We start from the raw sequence: 20,095 nt of genomic DNA, 5'->3' as shown, positions 1-20,095 counted from the left end.
ATCTAGTCATGGTGATTATTCAAAGGGCTTGGGCATTGCAGTCAGGCTAACCTGGATTCAAATCCCAGCTCTACTTCCTACTGAGAAACTTTGAGCAGATTATTTTCTAGCTCTTTGCCTCAGTATTCTCATCTATAAAATGTGGGAAATAATCTCAGGAGGTTAATTTAATGCTTTTAAGTCAAATAGGGAAAATAAAGCTCTCTGATTCTGGTGCATAGTAGTCAGTGAAATGATCATATAATAATGTGTTGATGAAAAATTTGGTTGCAGAACAATTCACATTTTTTAAAAAGATACATACACATGTACGCTGAAGTTTTAAAAGAACACATACCAAAATGTCAATAGGAATTACCTCTAAGGAATGAAGGGCAAAGTAAAGGAAGAGACTGTGATTTTTTTACTTTGTACACATCTCAGGTTTTGATATGGTTGTGATGGTGGACATTTTGTTGTTTTTTGCATTCTTTTCACAAATGTGCTACTTTTGTAATTTTTAACAACCATTTTGTTTCTTAATCATTTTGAGCCTATTTTGTCTCTTTGTAAACTTTGAACAACCAGAGTTTGTTTATTAATTAATTTATTTGTTTATTGCTTCATAGAATGTTTTTGATTCAATGAAGATACCACACTGGTTTTTCAGAGAAAAAGCTTCTGAGTCTTAAATTACAGTGAACTACAAGAAGAATTGAAAAAACTGGCATAAAGCATGGGATGGTTGTGTGGTAAGTCTGGTGACAAATTGTATATGTAGTGATAATCAGTGATAATCAGAGCTTTAGTTAATGGACATATGCACACATGTTATAATGGTATGTAGAAACCTCGTTCATTATTACAGGAAAGGAACTAACATTTGCAAAGAGCTTACTACATACCATACATTTTATACATGCCATCTACTTCAATACTTCAAGTAAATATTATTTTTATTTCAAAGTGAAAGAAACCAAGGCTCAAAGAACCTAAGTAAATTAATTAGTACCAAAACACAATATTGTGAAGTAAAAATAGTTTACCATTTGGCATACAGAGAAATTGGTGACAGCACCATCACTTAATAGTAGATAATCAGATTGATAATCTACTGTCAGATTGCAGATCTCCTGGATAAGTCTTGGTATCAGGAGGGTGGGAGAGGGCAGGATTTATAACTCCCTAGTTATAGGAGGATATAACAGAGTTTGGTTTAGAAATGAGCTGTAGAAACCAGATCTCCAGTTGATAATCCTGTGCAGTCTCTCTTTTTCTTAACCTAAAATTTAAGTTGATGTTTTTAGTTTACCAGTTTCAGGATAGTTTTTGTCTAAAATGTTATGTATTGGAATAATTAATATTTAATTATCTTCCTTCATGAACTATGGAGTTCCCTATTGAGAGTTTTTGTGGTAACGAAGGAAACCCTTCAATAAAGCTTTTGTTCTATTTGTTAATCTTGCAATAATTTGGAAGGTTTTTAAACATTTTCTTTGAATCCATTCAATATTTACTAAATTTCTATTCTTTTTTATACTTGGAAGAAAAAAAATGGTATTTCTCAGAATATTGGGATTAGTTTCTTGAGGATGAGAGAGATTATGTTTGACGTATTTAGAGTATTATGGATGACTGAGGACACTTGACCTTTTTTTCCCATTTAGGAAATAAGTGCTTTGGAAAATATGAAAAATGAGAATTTTCAATGTCAGCAATAGAAAAAAATTCAGTTTATAGAACTCTTTTAATATTTATGAAACCCATGAAAACTTGAGTAGCTGTATGTCTGAAATTATAGAAAATATGCTGCCTTAATTTTAAATATGGATTGAAATTTTGCCAGGATAAAGGGACTTTTCTTAAGCTTTTTGCTTTATTTATGATAGTCAAGAGAGCGTATAGACAACCATTTTTAGTAAATTCAAGGTCTGTGCTGTATTTGATCACCATTGTTATAAGTTTTGCTTTTCAACACTGAGAAAGGATATAAAGTATATTCTGGCACAAGTACCTCAGTACCTGTTTACCTCTTTAGATGCTGGTAGACCACTTGTTTTGCTAGTCTTTGGAATTGGAAGGAGTGTCAGATACACAGAAGCCAGAGTCATCTTGGCCAGATGGTGTTTGATACAGATGGATGGTTAGTTGTCATGCAGATCTCCTAGTTGGTAACTTGTTGCTGCCATCTGACTCAAAGAATCATTCACACACACTGGCTGTCAAAAGCATCTTCTCTTCTGTCTGTTTTAGCTGTCATGTCTGTGCTCTGTACAGAAGTGTTGACAAGACATTGCTGTTGTACATTTTCAATGTGGTTGTTAGTAATTTTTCTGTTTTGTAGGGTCTTTGGTAGTGCTAGAATGTACTTGCTTTGTAATTGTACTGATTTTTGTGTGTGTGAATACTATGACAGTGCAACAATTATCTGACCTTTTAAAAGGAGTTTTCAGATAATAAGTTTATGTACATCTATTCAGTGAACAAGAAGCATTTAAAAAGAAAAGCCTCTTCTTTCTGTTAGTTTCCAAACATAGCAAGTAAACTCAGTTCTGCTGGTTATTTCCCAATTTGATACAATATCCTCCTCTGGACTTTCCCTCTCATGGCTTTGTGGTCAAAGTCTTTATACTGTTTCTAAATATTTTCTCTTCTCAAATTAGTAATTTTTTTTCTGACAGTATAAGCTTCCCTTTTTTTCCAAAAAAAGGGAAAATGAAAAAAATCTTCAGACATAGACAGTTTTTTTGCATCTATCTTCTGAGACTTAATTTTCTTTGGTCTTATTTACTTACTATCTCTATTTTTCCTATTTTTCTTCAGAAATGTAAGCAAAACCTTATTTCCATTCCTTCAGGTTAACTTCTGAAGACATATCTATTTCTCTTATATTTTCTTAACTTAATTAGATTATTTATTTGACTAATATTTATTGAGCATTTCAGTATGTGCCAGGTACTCTGGAGATAACAGAAGAAAATAGTCTCTGTCCTTAAGGAGGTCATAGTCTAAAGAGAAATCATACATATAAACAATTAGGCTAGAATAATAATTGATATAATGAAAGTGTGTGGAAAGAACTTAAGAGAACATGGGTTATTGCTATTCTATTTCCCCTGCTATACTTCCAGAGTATCAGTTTTTTAAATTATTACAGAATTTGCTTAAGTTTATAAACTACTTTGTTAAGTGGTTTACTAAATAGTGGAAAACTTCAACTTGAAATTGTTGATCTCTTGATTTTTTTTTCCCTGCTAATGAAAACATTTTCAGCATTATTCATTTATTATAATATGTTATATGGAGATGTGCTAAAATATGTTTTTAAGCCAGAGACTAGAAGATGAAAATTACCTGGCAGAGGCTTTCTGAGTTGGTTCCAAAAGAAAATACAGGTCATTTGTTTTTTCATTAAGGTTGGGAACAAATATGTAATAGATAGAGAATGGGCTGAGGTTTGAATAACGTATACATTTATTCTGAGTGTGTTTCTACCTTAATAAGCTTTTTGTACTGGTCATTTAATGCTGGATAGTAAAATATATATACCTATCAAAAAATAGTGAAAGAATGGATAATTTTTGGTTAATGTTTATGAAAAGCTTGGAGTTCTTTAGAGGATGTTCTAAATACACAAAAGTAGATAGAACAAACCATAATATCAGGCATGTTTGCTGATTCCTCAGTCCTGGTAGCTCTGTGTAGACAGGCAAATTTAAAGTATTACAGAATTAGCATTAGAGGTTTAAACCCTTCTTATAGTCAACCCACCCACTCTTTCTAGGGGCTTGGATGCAAATTTATGTAGGAATAAGTCTTGTTCTAGGAAGCCTGGCCCTAGGCTGGAATTTGGTATCCAAGGTTCTGTTATCACACTCCTAGTCATAGGATGTGTGGTTCAGACAGATTCAAAAGATTCATTCTTATAATAATAAAATTTACTTGAATTTTATTTTAATTGGATTCTTTTTTTTTTCAATAAGCTTGTACTGAATATGTCCTGTGTATAAGTTACTTTGCATAGGAATATCAAGTTACATGAGACTACCCTCAGGAAACATGTAAGACAAAACACCACTTGGATTACTTACCAGCTTTGTCAGTTACTCATGTTTAAAATGTAATACAAAATTTCACCTTTTATCTGGGAAAATGTGCTATTTTGCTTTCATTTCTTAAGCTAATTTCTTTTGGGACTCTAGAAACAGCTGTGTCATATATAAAGCACTTAATGTTTATAGATCTCTGAAAATACTAGAGCTTCACTAATTTTGATCATTAAGAATCAATTCAAAATCAAATATTTAGTATCTATTGAAGGACATTCCAAGATTATTAGAACCCCATTTCATATTTCAAAGAATTTACAATTTAGTCATTTATATGTTCTAGTGATAGAAATTGGTAAAGAATTCTCTATTATTTTTTGGTTATATATTTTTCAGACTTTGTGCTAATTTGATCATTGTAATGAAGTGTTTTCATATATCAGGTTTGCAACATTTGTGTGCTGCAAAATGTGAACTTGTGTCTTCTTTCACTGCTCCCATCCAAGTACTAACTAGGCGTGACCCTGCTTAGCATCCAAGATCAGACAAGATCGGGCGCATTCAGGGTGATATGGCCATAAACTCTTTCATTGCTTAATTCTCACAGCCACTGTAATAGTAGTAAGGTGACTGGATTAAAAAATATAAGGGAAATTGTGGTATTTAAGATGTCCATTAGAAATTAACCATGTGGTTTCTTGACTTCTTAAATCTTAATCTTAGAAGTTTCTGATCAGTGTAATTTTATAATTTGTGCTTGTACCTTTGAATTTCACAGTGTTTTAGCTATAACTACTTCCTTTGTGTTTTTATACTCTAAAAATAAACTCAAAAGTGCATTTATTTTAAGAACATGAAATCTTAATTTTTTAAAGTTAGTATTTTTATAGAATAACTTTAGCATCCATTTTACCATTCATGCTTTTTTGTTATCATTACAGATTAAATTCTAAATTACAATTTTTATCCAAGAACTGTACATTGAGCTCTTAACTGAAATTTCTTTAAGGTGATTTTTAAAATTTTACAGTGCTTAAAGTGTTTTAAATCACTTTTGTTTGTAATGATTATAAGTACATGATTGAATCCTGTTTTTAGCTCGTAAATAAATGCCCCTGTACCTGGGAAATGGCAATGTGGGTAACTCATATCTATATGTAATCACTAATGGACATTAAATGTATGTACATGTCTATCAGTAAATATCAGGCTAACTGGTTTTTATGTCAGCAGACTGAAAACTATGAGCAGAGAATACGTGAGCAACAGGAACAGCTGTCACTTCAACAAACTATTATTGACAAGCTAACATCACAGTTACTTCTTGTGAATTCCAGTCGAGGTATATTCATGTTAAATTTTTAAGTATTTCTTAAACCTGTGTGGAAAAGAAAGACGGAAGTTAAGTTTTTCTGTTTTATTTTTCCTGTGTTTCTCAGTATTTCTGGTATCTTAATAACTGTGGTGCAGTTAAGGTTTATGTTTATTTAAGAAATGAACACATGCAGGAAATGGGAAAGTGGACAGCCACATGTACCATATGGTGGCACTCTTAAGTTGATACCTAGAAGACAATTTTTTAGTAAATAGCAAAAGCTTTTGAAATGTGTGTGCCTTTTAAACCAAAAATTTGAGTCCTAAGAGTGTATCATAAAAAATATTTCTTCAGGTACTCAAGGTATATATTACAAGGATGCTCATCACAGTAATAATTTCTAATAATGGGATGTTCAACCATTAAATTACAGTCATTCATGTAGTAAACAGCTGTGTAGCCAAGTAAAGTGATGATAATAGGTGTTCACTTAAAAACATGAGATATATTCATGATATATAGCAAAATGAGAAAAGCAAGATAAAAAACATGTAATTTTATCTATGCAAAAAAATTGTTTCTTGTGAATTTATATGTATTGAAAAAGAAAAATTCTGGTAAAATATAAACCAAAATGTTAATAGGAATCATTCACAGATGATAAAAACTGTGAGTAGCTTTTTATTTATTCTTTTCAGCAGGTCTGCATTTTCTGATTTTTTAATAATAAGCATAGAGTCATTATTCAAATAAATAAACAACAAATGCATACCTGAATATATTTCTTAAATAAAAACTTAATTGTGGTTGCTGATGATAAGATACAAACGGCATACTTCTAGTTTTTAAATTCTACAGATTCTGTATACTGCTGATACTGGAAGTGTAGGAATTTTGTGTGTTTATTAGAAATGAAAATTTAAAAATATGAATCAAATATGCCAAAATCTAAGTGGGCAAAACTAAATTGTTACAGTAACTATTATCTAAAGAATTTTTAAAACCCATAGTTCAAAATCTCTGCTCTTTAAAATTAGGGGTTTGGGTGTATATTCTTTTTACTTTTCTAAGTGGTACCCAAAACAAGGATTTCCTACTTAGGTCCAAGAGGTTTTTGTCTTACAGATAACAGTTGTGGCTATGTTCCCCTGCTTGAAGACAGTGAAGCAAGGAAGAATAATTTGACTCTTGATCAGCCTCATGATAAAGCAAAATCAGGAATACCGAGAGAAAAAGAATCAAAGGTAGACTGTGCTGCAATTTTATTCCCTAAAGAAAATAAATGAGAAATCAGACTTTCTGAATTATTTAGTCAATATTCTGTTACATTTGGGGTGGGCAGGAAAGTTGGAGAAAGCAGACAAGATTCTTTTCAACCCTGACACTGTTATTACAAGAAGTAGAATTTAAATGCTAGTATATAACACATCTTCCTCATTTTGTTTTCTTGAAGTGAATCCACCTCTGGAATTCTAAATAGAAGTTCTTTATATACAAGCAAGTAACTTACATGTTCCTAAATATATTTGAAGCACTATTTCCAAGTAAAATAAAGGCTTAAATTTCTTATTTTCTAGTATTTACTTGTCTATGTCACAGGTGTTTACCAAAGAGATAAAAGATTTAACAAAGAAAGATAAAAATAATATAGTAATACACAGATGATTCTGGGCAAGAAAATAGCATTTTTGTTTTTTCATCTGCCTTTGCTTAATTAAAAAACAAAATCCACCTGACTAGCTTAAGCAAAAGTCTTCACTGAAGCAGTGTAAAAATGAATATTGCATATCTGCAGAGGAGACATGCACAAGGATGTTCATGGTACTTTGGTTAGAAATAACCTAAACATCCATCAGTAGCACAGTGGTACATCATTACAGTTAAACATTTTAGAAAAATTAAACTAAATATTTACATATTACTATACCTGGATTTCAAAAGAGTGTTGAATAAATAATGGAGATTACAAAATGATAAAGTAGGAATAATTTATTTAGATTTTTAAAAAATGTAATGCATGACATCATTTATAGAAACATAAATGCATAATAAAAGTAGAAAAATACAATGCAGGAAGGGTACATTTTTAAGAAAAATAAAGATGGGGAGAACTAAGACTATCTTGTTTTTATTTAACATCAAATTGAGAAATCCTGTTTGATACCCTATAAATAAAAATTTTAGAATGAAAAATTTCCTACAGTATTTCTCAGTTCATAGTTCTTTATTAAGAATCAGTATTAGTTTTTTATTTGAATCATTGAGCTCTCTTCACCCTCACGCCAATTTCCATTTATCTAAAACTGCTAGTAAACACAAGAAACCATGCCACTGGAATATGTTTAGATTTATTTTGCCAAACATAAAATTCAGAAACAGTGATTCTGACTTTTAGAATACAGTTTTATGATAGAGCCTAGTAAGTACATTTTAAAATCATTAAACTACTATAAAATGCTGACTTATAAAGGTAGTGCTTAAGTAAGTAATATTTGCAGACCATTTTCTTATTGCAAGGACTTCTAAATGTCATGATTTACTATTAATTTTTAGTCACAATTCTTATGTTTATTCTAATTATAATATCTTTGAAGATAATAAAATATCTCCAGTTCAAAATACATAGAAGGTATTTTTGAAAATAGCAATCTTGATTAGAACAAAAGGGGTAATGTGAAAAACTCTTAAGATGTGTTACTAATTTAGTTTATTTTGAATTTGGATAATTTGTCATTATTTGAAAGTTTTAGCATCTGTCAGTTATGAACACTTGAGCTGAAATTAAGTGTAACAGGAATCATGTCAAAGGTAGCTTATTATCAAAAAATTAATAATGTTGCATTGATTATATTTGTGGACAGATGATAAGAGGAAAATATAGAAAGCTTCAAATAAGAAATAAATCTAAAATTCATTGAGTTCTCTTAATTCTCCTTACTATATTTGACAACTGTATATTTAATGTGCACAGTTGAGCACACACATACATTAAAAATGGGCTTCCCAGGTGGCACAGTGGTAAAGAATCCATCTACCAATGCAAGAGGTGCAAGCAATGCAGATTCGATCCCTGTGTCGGGAAGATCCCCTGGAGTAGGAAATGGCAACCCACTCCAGTATTTTTGCTTGGAGAATTGCATGGACAGAGCCTGGCAGGTTACAGTCCATGGGGTTGCAAAGAGTCGGACACTACTGAGTGACTGAGCACACACATGTATTTAATACTTTGAATAGCTCTTCAATTCAGTCTTTTTGTACTATAATAAAAATTAATGATTTTCCATTTCAGTTTTTTCATCTCCTTTTATATATCTAGAGCCAAAGTGCTAATAAGCACTAAACATATAAAGGATTAAAGAGAACACATATATTCTAAAGGAATGAATAAATTGGATTTATGAGTATTTAAGAGCTAGATATATATTCATTGTGAAACTTTAGACCTAATTTAGAAAAATACTGGCCAGTTGAAATTAAAATCTTTTCCAGTGGCATATATGTTGGCCTATGCTTATTAAGTTATAATTAAATACACTTTTGGCTAATACAAATGAAATTCTTTCCTAAAAACTTTAAATTGTATGGATACATTTAAGATTTTTCCAAAATGAAAAAATTCCATATTGTTTGCAGTTTTATAAAAGTATGCATGTATACACAAGATAAAACCTAGCAGGTAGTATTCAGAAATGGCTAAGATAGTGGTACAATTTTTTTCCTGTTTTCAGTGTGACTTTATGTTTATTACCCTTCTCAAAAACTAATTAATTTCGTTGTTTTTTAATTTCTACTGTACAGCAAAGTTATACATATACTATAAACATTCTTTTCTGTATATTCTTTTCCATTATGATTTATCATACTGAATATAGTCCTCTGTGTTATAAAAAACTCTTAATTGATTTCATTCCTGATCAGTTGGCCAAGTCTCTAATGAATTAGTGACTTAACAGAAATGTTTTGAACCAGTAACAGAAGGAAGCTGCTACTAACCACTCACAGCCCTTTCCTCCTCTGTTTTGGTGGGTAGTTTTGAGGAATATTTATCTTGTTTAGGATTTGATTACCATATTTGAAAAGGGAAAGATCTCTGGACATTACAGTAAATGTCAACTATGGCTGCCTTGGAAAATGAGACACAGAGTGAAGGGAAAAGAGGCCCTTTTAGAAAATTGTATTTGAGAAATATGAAATTTATAGTTCAGTCTCTGTTTATGGTAATCCTACACAAGGAGCCTGACAGCCACAAGTCCATGGGGTCACAAAAAATCAGACATGACTGAGGGACTAACACTTTCACTTTTTTTACACAAAGAATATGCAAGAATCCTTTGATTTCTAAAAGGATATGAAGAGTCAAGATAGCAGAGTGTATCATTGAATGACCCTTAGTATTCTGTTTACAGTGTAGAGACATTAGGGGAGAAGTCCTCAGTTTAAAAGAAAACCTGAGTTTCACTTCTTGTTCACCACAGTAGTTTGTACAGTGTTTCTTGATGAGATAGAATTCATTATATTATCTATCATAATAACAAACCACCTCAGATTTACCCTAGTACTTAGCAACAACTGTCACTTCCTGTGAATTTCACTTCCTGTGAAATTCAGGAGTGATTTAGCTGGGTGGTACTGGTTCAGGATCCCATGTTGTTGAAGTCAAGATGTTGCCAAGGCCTTCCAGTCATCTGAAGGCTTTACTGTGGTTGGAGGATCCACTTTCAGGATTGCTGTTGACAAGAGGCCTGGCCACACAGGCCTCTCATCACACTGACAGGTATCTTACTCAGACTAAGAAAGAAGGAGATATAAGATAGCAAGGAGGAGGCCATAGTGCTTTCTAAAATCTAGTCTCTAAAATCACACCTTTGCCTCTGCTTTATTCTGCTTACTAGGAGTGAATCACTAAGTGCTCCAGAGATAGGAAAATAAGTTCTTCCTCTCGAAAAAAAAAATATTATCGAAGTTTTTGTAGACCTACTGTATTTAAAAGTATCACAGGGATTGTAGATTGTGGTGTACAGAAGAGGGTACCAAAAAGATCAAGTGTGTGGGGGGGACAGCACAGTGCTTCATTCACCACGTGATAAATATGAATGAAAGGTAAAGGAATCTGGCAGAATGTAATAATGAATTTGACTTCCTGAATTCTATTATTATTCATCTCAGAGGAAAGAAATATCATAGTTTATTTATCTTGAGAGTAGTTTCAAAAATTCTAATATGGATATAGACTTTCAGGGGAGATTAGCTGAGCAGTGCTTTAGAGAACCAAGAAACTTGCATTTTATTACTGTGAAAATTAAAAATTGTAAAGAATCAAATCACTCAAAAATACATATACTTATTCTTGGCAAAGACTACAATCTTGTTTGCAGGACACCATTGTCAGACATAGTAACATATGTCATGATGGCAGTTATTACTTAGCAAATTTTGTATTTTAATGTAAATACAAATTGGCATTGTTTAATTTACTTTTGTAAAAAAGCTAGGATTGTAATATACTGGGGTTTTCTTTGGCTGCACCACATGACTTGTGGGATCTTAGTTCCCTGACCAGGACTTGAACCCCGGCCAAGTGCAGTAAAAACACAGAGTCCTAATCACTGGACTGCCAGAAAAATCCTCTAGGTCATTTTTATGATCTTGAAAACAAAATTTTCTGTAATAGTGCTTTAGGAACCACTTCAGTTGTCAAAGTGAATGTTATCCTAGGTGTATAGGGTGTGTCAAAATTTTGTCATCTTTCTTTTCCATTTGTGTGTGTGTGTGTGTAAGTTATACAGAAGTCTAGAGTGTTTTGACACAATATATAGGGAGCAATAATGTAAAATACATAAAAGAATTTAGCAATATTAGTAAATTTTTTCTCTCATTCATTCAATACCTCTAAACTGCCCTCTGACTTAAAGTCCTGATTTAATAACCAAATAGACATTATTGAATGGTCTAGGATCCAGGATACAAAGTAGATATTGTATGAGTTTATTTGAACTTTTAACTAATTAGAGACCATGTATTCATGTGTAGAAACAGCTGTTTTTATGCTTTGTTTCTGATTTTATATAATTTATTCTTTATGCATCTTTTTTTTCATCTGAGGTATTTACTTTAAACAAAAGTTTAAAAATACAAAGAAGACAGTTGTTGCTGAAAGATGCTAGTTAGACACTTGGCAAATTTCTAATGTAGCTATCATTGTGATACAATGATATACCAGCTACAAATATATGGTAGTTTTGATGAGCAGGAAAAATTTTGTAGGTTCAGAATAGTAAAACAGTGATGGAGCTTGGAGCTGCCATCAGAGCTAACATTAAGGAAATAAGATATGCTGTACCTAGCAATTGCAAGTGTATATAGAAGCTATGACATGTTTGAAGAAAACTCATGTCTAAAAATTCACTTGTCAATCACTTAGACAAGAAGTATTTATTGAACTCCCTTCTATTTTCCCAGTTTTGCTAGTCTTTGATAGGAATACCAAAAAAAAAAGAGGTAAAATTTGCCTTTTTTAAGGAGCTGCAGCCTAGTTGGGGAAACAAAGATTTGCAGATCCATAGTAATAGCAAGCAAATTATAAGACAATATGAAACCCTTATTACATGACAAAATGAAATTCTAATTATCATTTTATGGTACAGATAAATATGTGTGAAGGTCGTTCAGTGGTGTCTGACTCTTTGCGACCCCATGGGCTATACACAGTCCATGGAATTCTCCCGGCCAGAATACTGGAGTGGGTAGCCTTTCCCTTTTCCAGGGGATCTTCCCAACCCAGATATTGAGCCCAGGTCTCCTGCATTGCAGGCAGATTCTTTACCAGCTGAGCCACAAGGGAAGCCCACAGATAAATATATAGAACCTTAATTTAGAAATAAATATTCCCAGTGAGCTAAAGGTACACTTGATCAGGCACTCAACATTTAGTTTAAGTAGGGGGGAAAAAAATAAATTCTTAACTTGCTTATATCTTTATAGTATATACGTAGACATGTAAACTTAAGTTTTGTACAGTATTTTAATTGAAAAATAATAATTTCTAGGCAAGGACTAATATTATTCCAGGCTACTATGGACAACATAAAATAAACGGACAGCTAAAACTGAGGGTTTTGAAAAACCAATTTCATTTACTATAAACTTTTTTAAATGACATAATCATGACTTCAGAGGATAGTGCTTCTTTTTGTTTCTTTATTCTGTAGACCTTCAGTGAGAGACATTTACCCATGGTGTGTTCCTCCATTTATTGTGTGACAATTTTGGCAGGCACTGTAGCTTATAAAATCTTTGCCTCACAAGTCTAGGTCTTGGATGGCCTTGGGAGGTTTCCATCCTTAAATTGTTCATATCTCATATACTCTGGACTTCAAGTGCACTTCTCACTTCGAGATCTCCGTCTGAGTTTCAAGCCCTCATATCTTCTCTCACCACTGTAGATACTTTCTCTGTTGTAAGTCTCTTAAACTAGATTTATTTGTGGGCTAGGTTGCTATATATTATCAGGTACCTGGTTTTACATGCATAGTTAATGCTTTAAAATAAAAGTTATCATATACAGGTATATGATAAATATTGTTTTATAATTTGAACAGAAATTAGACCATTAGTCAAGATAGGTAACTATCAAGTGATTTCCATGACAAAATAAAATAAGATTTACATCACCAAACATACCATACCTTTCCTGAGAGAGGAACTTTAAAAAAAATATGACTTCTTACATTCTTACTTTTGTAAAAAGAAAAAATATATATATATATGTATGTATGTATATATATGTGTGTGTGTATATATATATATATATATATATCCCTTATTCCATTAAGGCTTGATTCATCTTTTATTAGATAGAAATGTTCACTATACAATGGCACATCACAGCCTAGCCTAGGGATTACAAAGAGTTGGAGAAGATGTGTTTGTGTATAGTAACTTGCCTTCTCAGAGCAAATGTTCCATTCCCCCTGGTTTTATTTTTAGAGATTGGAATATGCCTTCTTTTTATACGTAACACTTCTATATTACTTTCTTTGATGATTAGTCTTTGTTTATAAACTTTCTGATAGAATAATAATTAGAAGGTTGCTTTCAACAAGTTTATTCTTTAAAGTTTTCCCAAAGTGTCGTAATAAATATATCACAAACTCTAAGACAAAAATTGATATCCAAATCATTTTAATATTTACATTGAAATTTCTGTTGTAAAAATTGAAGAACTGACTCATTAGAAAAGACCCTGATGCTGGGAAAGATTGAAGGCAAGAGGAGAAGGGGACAACAAAGGATGAGATGGTTGGATGGCATCACTGACTTGATGGACATGAGTTTGAGTAAACTCCGAGAGTTGGTGAACAGGAAAGCCTGGCGTGCTGCAGTCCATGGGGTCGCAGAGAGTTGGACATAACTGAGTGACTAAACTGAACTGATTCTAACCAGTATGAGGTGGTACCTCACTGTAGTTTTGATTTGCATTTATCTAATGATTAATAATGTTGAGCATCTTTTCATGTGCCTATTGGCAATCTTACATCTTCTTTAGAGAAATGTCTATTTAGGTTTTCTGCCCATATATTTTTTTTAATTTATTTTAATTGGAGGCTAATTACTTGATAATATTGTGGTGGTTTTTGCCATACATTGACATGAATCAGCCATGAGTGTACATGTGTTTCCCATCCTACCTCCCCTCCCACCTCCCTCCCCTTCCCATCCCTCAGGGTCATCCCAGTGCACCAGCCCTGAGCACCCTGTCTACATGCATCGAACCTGGACTGGCGATCTGTTTCACATATGGTAATACACATGTTTCAGTGCTGTTCTCTCAAATCATCCCACCCTCGCCTTCTCCCACAGAGTCCAAAAGTCTCTTCTTTACATCTGTGTCTCTTTTGCTGTCTCATATATAGGGTCATTGTTACCATCTTTCTAAATTCCATATATATTTCTGCCCATATTTTGATTGGGGTTTTTTTTTTTTTTTCCTGTTAATGAGTTGTGTCAGCTGGTTGTATATTTTGGAAATTAAGCTCTTGTCAGTCACATCATTTGCAAATATTTTCTCCCATTCTATAGGTTATCTTTTCCTTTTGTTTATACTTTCTTTTGCTATGCAAAATCTTATAAGTTTGATTAGACCCCATTTGTTTGTTTTTGGTCTTATTTCTGTTGGGAGACTGACCAAAGAAAACATTGGTACGATTTGTGTCAAAAAATGTTTTACCGATGTTCTCTTCTAGGACCTTTATGGGGTCATGTCTTATATTTAAGTCTTTAAGCCATTTTATTTTTGTGTATGGTGTGAGGGTGTGTTCTAACTTAATAGATTTCTGTCTTTCCCGATAACTACTTGCTAAACAAACTCTTTTCTCCATTGTATATTCTTGCCTCCTTTCTCAAAGATGAATTGACTGTAGGTGTGTGAGTTTATTTCTGGGCTCTCTGCTCTGTTCTGTTGATCCATCTGTTTGTGCCAGAATAGTGCTGTTTTAATTACTACAGCTTTGTGGTATTGTCTGAAATCTGGGAGCGTTATACCTCCAGCTTTGTTCTTTTTCCTTAGGATTCCTTTGGCAATTCTGGGTTTTTTAGGGTTCTATATAAATTTTAGGCTTATTTGTTCTAGTTCTGTGAAAAATGTCATGGGTAATTTGATAAGGATCACATTAAATTTGTAGATTACTTTGAGTAGTACAGCCATTTTAACAATATTAATTCTTCCAATCTAAAAGCATGGAATGTCTTTCCATTTCCTTGAATCATCTGCTGTTTCCTTTATTAATGTTTTTTAGTTCTCAGCATGTAAGTCTTTCACCTCCTTGATCAGGTTTATTTCTAAGTGTTTTATTTATTTTGTGATGTGATTTTAAAAGGGATTATTCTTTTATTGATACTTTCCAGTTCTGATACTTTATTGTTAATGTAAAGAAACACAACAGATTTCTCTATATTAATCTTGGTGAGCCTCTGGTTTTTAATTTAATATGTAATTTTAGGTTTTGCTTTATTATTATACTGGAAATAAATTTTGAGGGGAGAAGATAATGAGACGTGGCATATTATTTTTTAAATCTTTTTCTCTGACTTCTAAGCAAATTTAAATATCTCAAATGTGGCTTTTCTCCCCTTATTTCCCACTTTTGTACGCTTTCTTACATTTCCCTGTTTTCTTTTTTCTACTCTTCTCCAGAGTCCACAACACAGAGTTACTGGATTCTATTCATCCTTAATTTATCTTGACCAAGGCAGGGATCGAACCTCTGTGGCCTGCAGTGGAAGCATGGCGTCTTAACCACTGGACCACCGGGAAAGTTGCTACTTTAACAACTCTTATTGAATTTGTAGTCTTCTTTAAGCTATTGCTAGAATTTGATGGGAAGAGATGGGGATGGCACACCTAATTTATCATTTGTAGCCAATATGTTATGCTCTTTCAGTGTCTTTGTTGCTTGCTTAAGGCACTCCTGCCCTGTTATGAAAGCTGACTTTTTCCCTGAAAGATTTTTTTTTCTTTGTCAATTAAACATCTTTCCATACACTTGATACTTTGCTCTAAAATAGAAAGATCCTAGAATCCTAATAAAACTATTGTAAATTAGTTCCTGGGCTTTCTCTAAGCCATTATTAAATGTGATTTGTTTTTCTCCTTCTCTGTTAAGTTCCTTTTGGAAAACCAAATAATTCTGAGGTGGCTATCTTTTGTTTTCTCTCTCCTCTTTTGTTTATCAGTAGTGATTTCTGTATTCCATATTGGATGGGTTTACCCACTGCTGTTTCTACCTCTAATTGCTCTTCAGTATTATGTTTCCTTCTACATTTCATCCAAATAATGCTGCAAGGGCTCACTGACTTGTCCAGATTCCCTGAAAGTGTAATTTAGGATATATCCCTGCTGGGTGGTCAGTTGCCACAGTAGACCCTGCTTTCCTTCTTGATGCTGCTCATTGAACCTTCTCTCCTCCTCCTCTTTTCCCATGTTGCAGTCACAGAATCCCTGTTCTTGTCCCAGCTCTTGTTTCTTACCTTGTCCTGAGGACAGAGTGAAAACTTTCTGGTAAAGCTAAATCTAAAACTCTCCCTTCTACTTTTTTGATAAATGTCCTTTTTTTTTTCTCTCTTTTTTAACATTTATTTGGTTACACCAGCTCTTGGTTGTGGCACTCAGGATCTTTGGTCTTCATTTACAGCATGTGGGATCTTTAGTTGTGGCATGTGGACTCTTATTTGCAACATATGGAATCTAGTTCCCTGACCAGGGATCAAACCCAGGCCTCCTCCTTAGGGAGTGCAGAGTCTTAGACACTGGACCACCAAGGAAGTCTCTCAATTTCTCATTTATATGAAAAAGATAAGAAATCTTTATAGTTAGTTGTTTTTACTAAGCTTTTTCTTGGCAAAATAAAAAGTTGGTAGCATTTTATCAGACTTCTAGCTTTGTTTTGAATTTTACTATTCCAGGAAAGCCTAATCTCAGTTTCCTTAAGGTTTTATCTTTCTCTAAGGTTTTTTGATGCTAAGGAGAATGGCCTTATATTAATAAAGGAAGATAAAGATTAGCAGTGTTAATCAGATTTAAGGAAATGGTCATTACATTATATATTAAAATGTGGTGCTCTACAATAGGGAACAGAATATGTAAAAATATATTGGATTCAAAGAAGATTGAGAGTGGCTATCAAGAGATAGGGTGAGCCTGAAGATAGACTTTAAGAAATGAATACTCGATAGACATAACATGAGAATGAATAATAAGAAAGGTGTATAATGAGGGAAGAACAGTGTACCCTCATGTCTTAATCTTGGAGAATACCCTCATTTTTAGTCTTGGAAGAATAAGGACCAGTGAAAACACCAGAACTTAAGAAAACCTAAATATTATACTGGTAGCCAAAAGATTATCAAGAAAGAAAAGCTGCTCACTAGGGTGGAAAACTGTCAAATGAGCATTAAGCAGAAGGTGAACTTTAGGAAAGGTCATTGGATTGGTGATGAAGACATCTCTAGAAAACCATGGTGAAATCCTCAAAAGAATGGAGGGGTTAACAAAAGAAAATTGAGTTTTGAAGTTCAGCTTATGTTACAATGAGGAATGAGTACTGAGCAAACCAGTCCTCTACAAATAACAGTATAACTGTGCAACATACAAACAAAACAATTATCTGAGGACTTTAGGTATAAACTTTGCATATTTTGGAGAGGAGTCAAAATGTGGAGCATATAATTGGCTCAGAGTAAATTTACAAGTTTTTTGTGGTTTTGTCTTGAGGGTGGCCACAGTTCTAGTGGCTGAAATTCCAATCGAAAGCCTACCACCATCCTGGCTGCAAGAACCAGAAAGGAAAATGAGCCCAGAATAACAACTGTCACCAGAGAGGGAAGGAGCCCCATAGAGGAGAGAGCCAGAAAAAATGAACTCAAAGTTCTGTGTTTAAGCCTAAGTCTCTGGATCTCCCCAAAACCAAGGATGTGTGGGCACACTGAAAGCAGTTTGCAGCTAAAGCATAAAGGAATGAGCTGAGAACTGAGCTGCTGCTCTTCAGAGGAGTGACAGTGTGGAGTCTGTGTCTAAACAATCTAATTACCTGGCGAAAACAAAAAACATCAACACCCTTTGGCACCATAAAATAATGTCTCCCCAATGTAATATTCACAGTGTTTGGGGTATAGTCCAAAATTATTCAACGTATGGTGAGTCAAGAAAATATCACCCAGTTTCAAGGGAACAGATATCAATCATGAAATAATGTACCAACTGAGATTATCAGACAAGGATTTTCAGTCAGCTACTATAACTATGTCCAGTTGTCTATTAGGAGGTATTTAGGAAGGCAGGTAGAGAAGTAAGGTTTTGAAAGGATAGAATTAACAGTAAGGTACTCCAGTTGTCATGCGTTGTCAGATGGTTAGCTTTTAATGACAAGGTTGAGAAACACTTAAACTGAAATTTTGGTTAAGAAACTGTTGGCAAATTGCCTCTGAGAATACATGAACTGGTTTGTAAAGCTTCAGTAAATCTATCCAGGTAATTTTGGGGTTTAAATTTCTTGATATTCTTGAGCACAAAAAAAGGCTATACCAAAAGTTTCTTCCCCCAGGTAATATTTAAACATCAAAACTTGGCTTATAACTATGCCTCACTGAGAACTATATTTGTTATATGACAGACAAGTTTTAGAATCTTAAAATTAGTTTCCATTGGTGCAATGTGTAAGTGTTATCCATCTTCCTCATCATGCTAGATGAAGTGAAATGAAGTGAAGTGAAAGTCACTCAGTAATGTTCGCTCAGTAATGTTCAACTCGTTGTGACCCCATGGACTATATATATAGTCCATGGAATTCTCCAGGCCAGAATACTGGAATGGGTAGCCTTTCCCTTCTCCAGGTTAGATAACCTTACTATTTTACTTCTCTAGCAATTAGGACCTATAAACCAAGAAGTTGGGAGCCTGGGGCACTAAGATTTGGGTTCCAATTGTAGCTTCTCTTTCTGCTAGACGGTAGGCAAATTATTTGACCTTTCCAAAGCCTTAGTAACTGTTGTTGTAGTCACTAAGTCATGTACGACTCTTTGCAACTCCATAGACTGTAGCCCCCCAGGCTCCTCTGTCCATGGGATTTCCCAGGCAAGATTACTAGAGGGGGTTGCCGTTTCTTTCTCTAGGGGATGTTCTGGACACAGGGATCGAACCTGCGTCTTCTGCCACAAGGGAGGCCTCTAGCAAAGCCTCTAGCAAGTGTTAAAATCAAATTCAAGTATTAATACTTAATTCACAAGATTGAGCTTCCTTGGTGGCTCAGTGGTAAAGAATCCATCTGCCAATACAAGAGATGCAAATTCAATTCCTGGGAAGATCCCTTGCGGAAGGAAGTGGCCAACCTACTCCAGTATTCTTGCCTGGAAAAGCCCATGGACAGAGGAAACTGGTGGACCACAGTCCATTGGGTTGCAAAGTCAGACACGACTTAGCGACTAAATAACAACAATTCACAAGATTATGTGGATTAAGTTAATATATGCAAGTTGCTTAAATAACAGCTATTTTCATGAAGATATTCTCTGTTCACCATGGTAATAACAAAACATAAAATGAGTAGTTAATGAAAAGAATTTTCCCAGGTTATTTTGTTTTAAATGTAGTGTTCAGCAAAGGGGTGAGGGAAGTATGGGAAATCTTACTTTTTAAAATTAATCATTTATTTTCTGTTCCATATAAAAAGGCATTCCCACAATTAGATATATTTATTTGTTAAGAAAATTCAGCAAGACAACTTTTTTTAATGTTTTATTGTAACATTGAGTTGATAGTAGTTTGAGGGTATTAACATTAAACCAAAACCCTATGAAGCACTTGGAAATAATTGGGATATTTAATATTATTTTTATATTGTTTATTTTCTTGTCACTTCCTTCAGAACTCTGGGATGGATCCCATCTTGCCCTGGAATTGTTCCTGCACCAGCAGTGGATCTGCCTAGCATACTGCATCATGCAGAACCAATAAGGCTCCTAGAATTTGTGCTCCTTTTGCTTTTCTAGATTTTCAGTAATACTACTGAGAGTGAGAGGACCATAGATTTCACATGGCCATAAGTTCTTATAAACACAATTTATATGTATTTTTTAAAATTATATTTTGTCTTTAAACTTTTAATATGCTTTTATATTCTTATCCAATCTCTTGTAACTTTTTTGTTCCTGTTTCTACTTGAAGCTCTTCCCTTTCTCAGTCCATTTTTGTCTCAGTATA

At 33.6% G+C, this 20,095-nt stretch overlaps 1 protein-coding gene across 6 annotated transcripts in view; it reads left to right on the top strand.

Moving 5' to 3' along the window:
• TANK (TRAF family member associated NFKB activator) overlaps positions 1-20,095 on the top strand; it is a 96,011-nt gene that overhangs the window by 59,875 nt on the left and 16,041 nt on the right. For 3 of the 6 annotated variants that reach the window (XM_027559501.1, XM_027559493.1, XM_027559485.1), the window contains 2 exons: positions 5,259-5,370; positions 6,469-6,587. The exons of 1 other annotated variant lie outside the window; for it this stretch is intronic. In XM_027559501.1, coding sequence (XP_027415302.1) covers positions 5,259-5,370; positions 6,469-6,587 — 231 coding nt within the window. The remainder of the gene's footprint in view (positions 1-5,258; positions 5,371-6,468; positions 6,588-20,095) is intronic. 2 more of the 6 variants (XM_027559517.1, XM_027559509.1) reach the window with 1 other exon arrangement.

This window comes from Bos indicus x Bos taurus, chromosome 2 (genome assembly GCF_003369695.1).
Source record: "Bos indicus x Bos taurus breed Angus x Brahman F1 hybrid chromosome 2, Bos_hybrid_MaternalHap_v2.0, whole genome shotgun sequence".
NCBI lineage: Eukaryota > Metazoa > Chordata > Mammalia > Artiodactyla > Bovidae > Bos > Bos indicus x Bos taurus.
The sequence above is the reverse complement of the archived record's forward strand: the minus strand, read 5'-3'. Positions and strand labels throughout refer to the sequence as shown.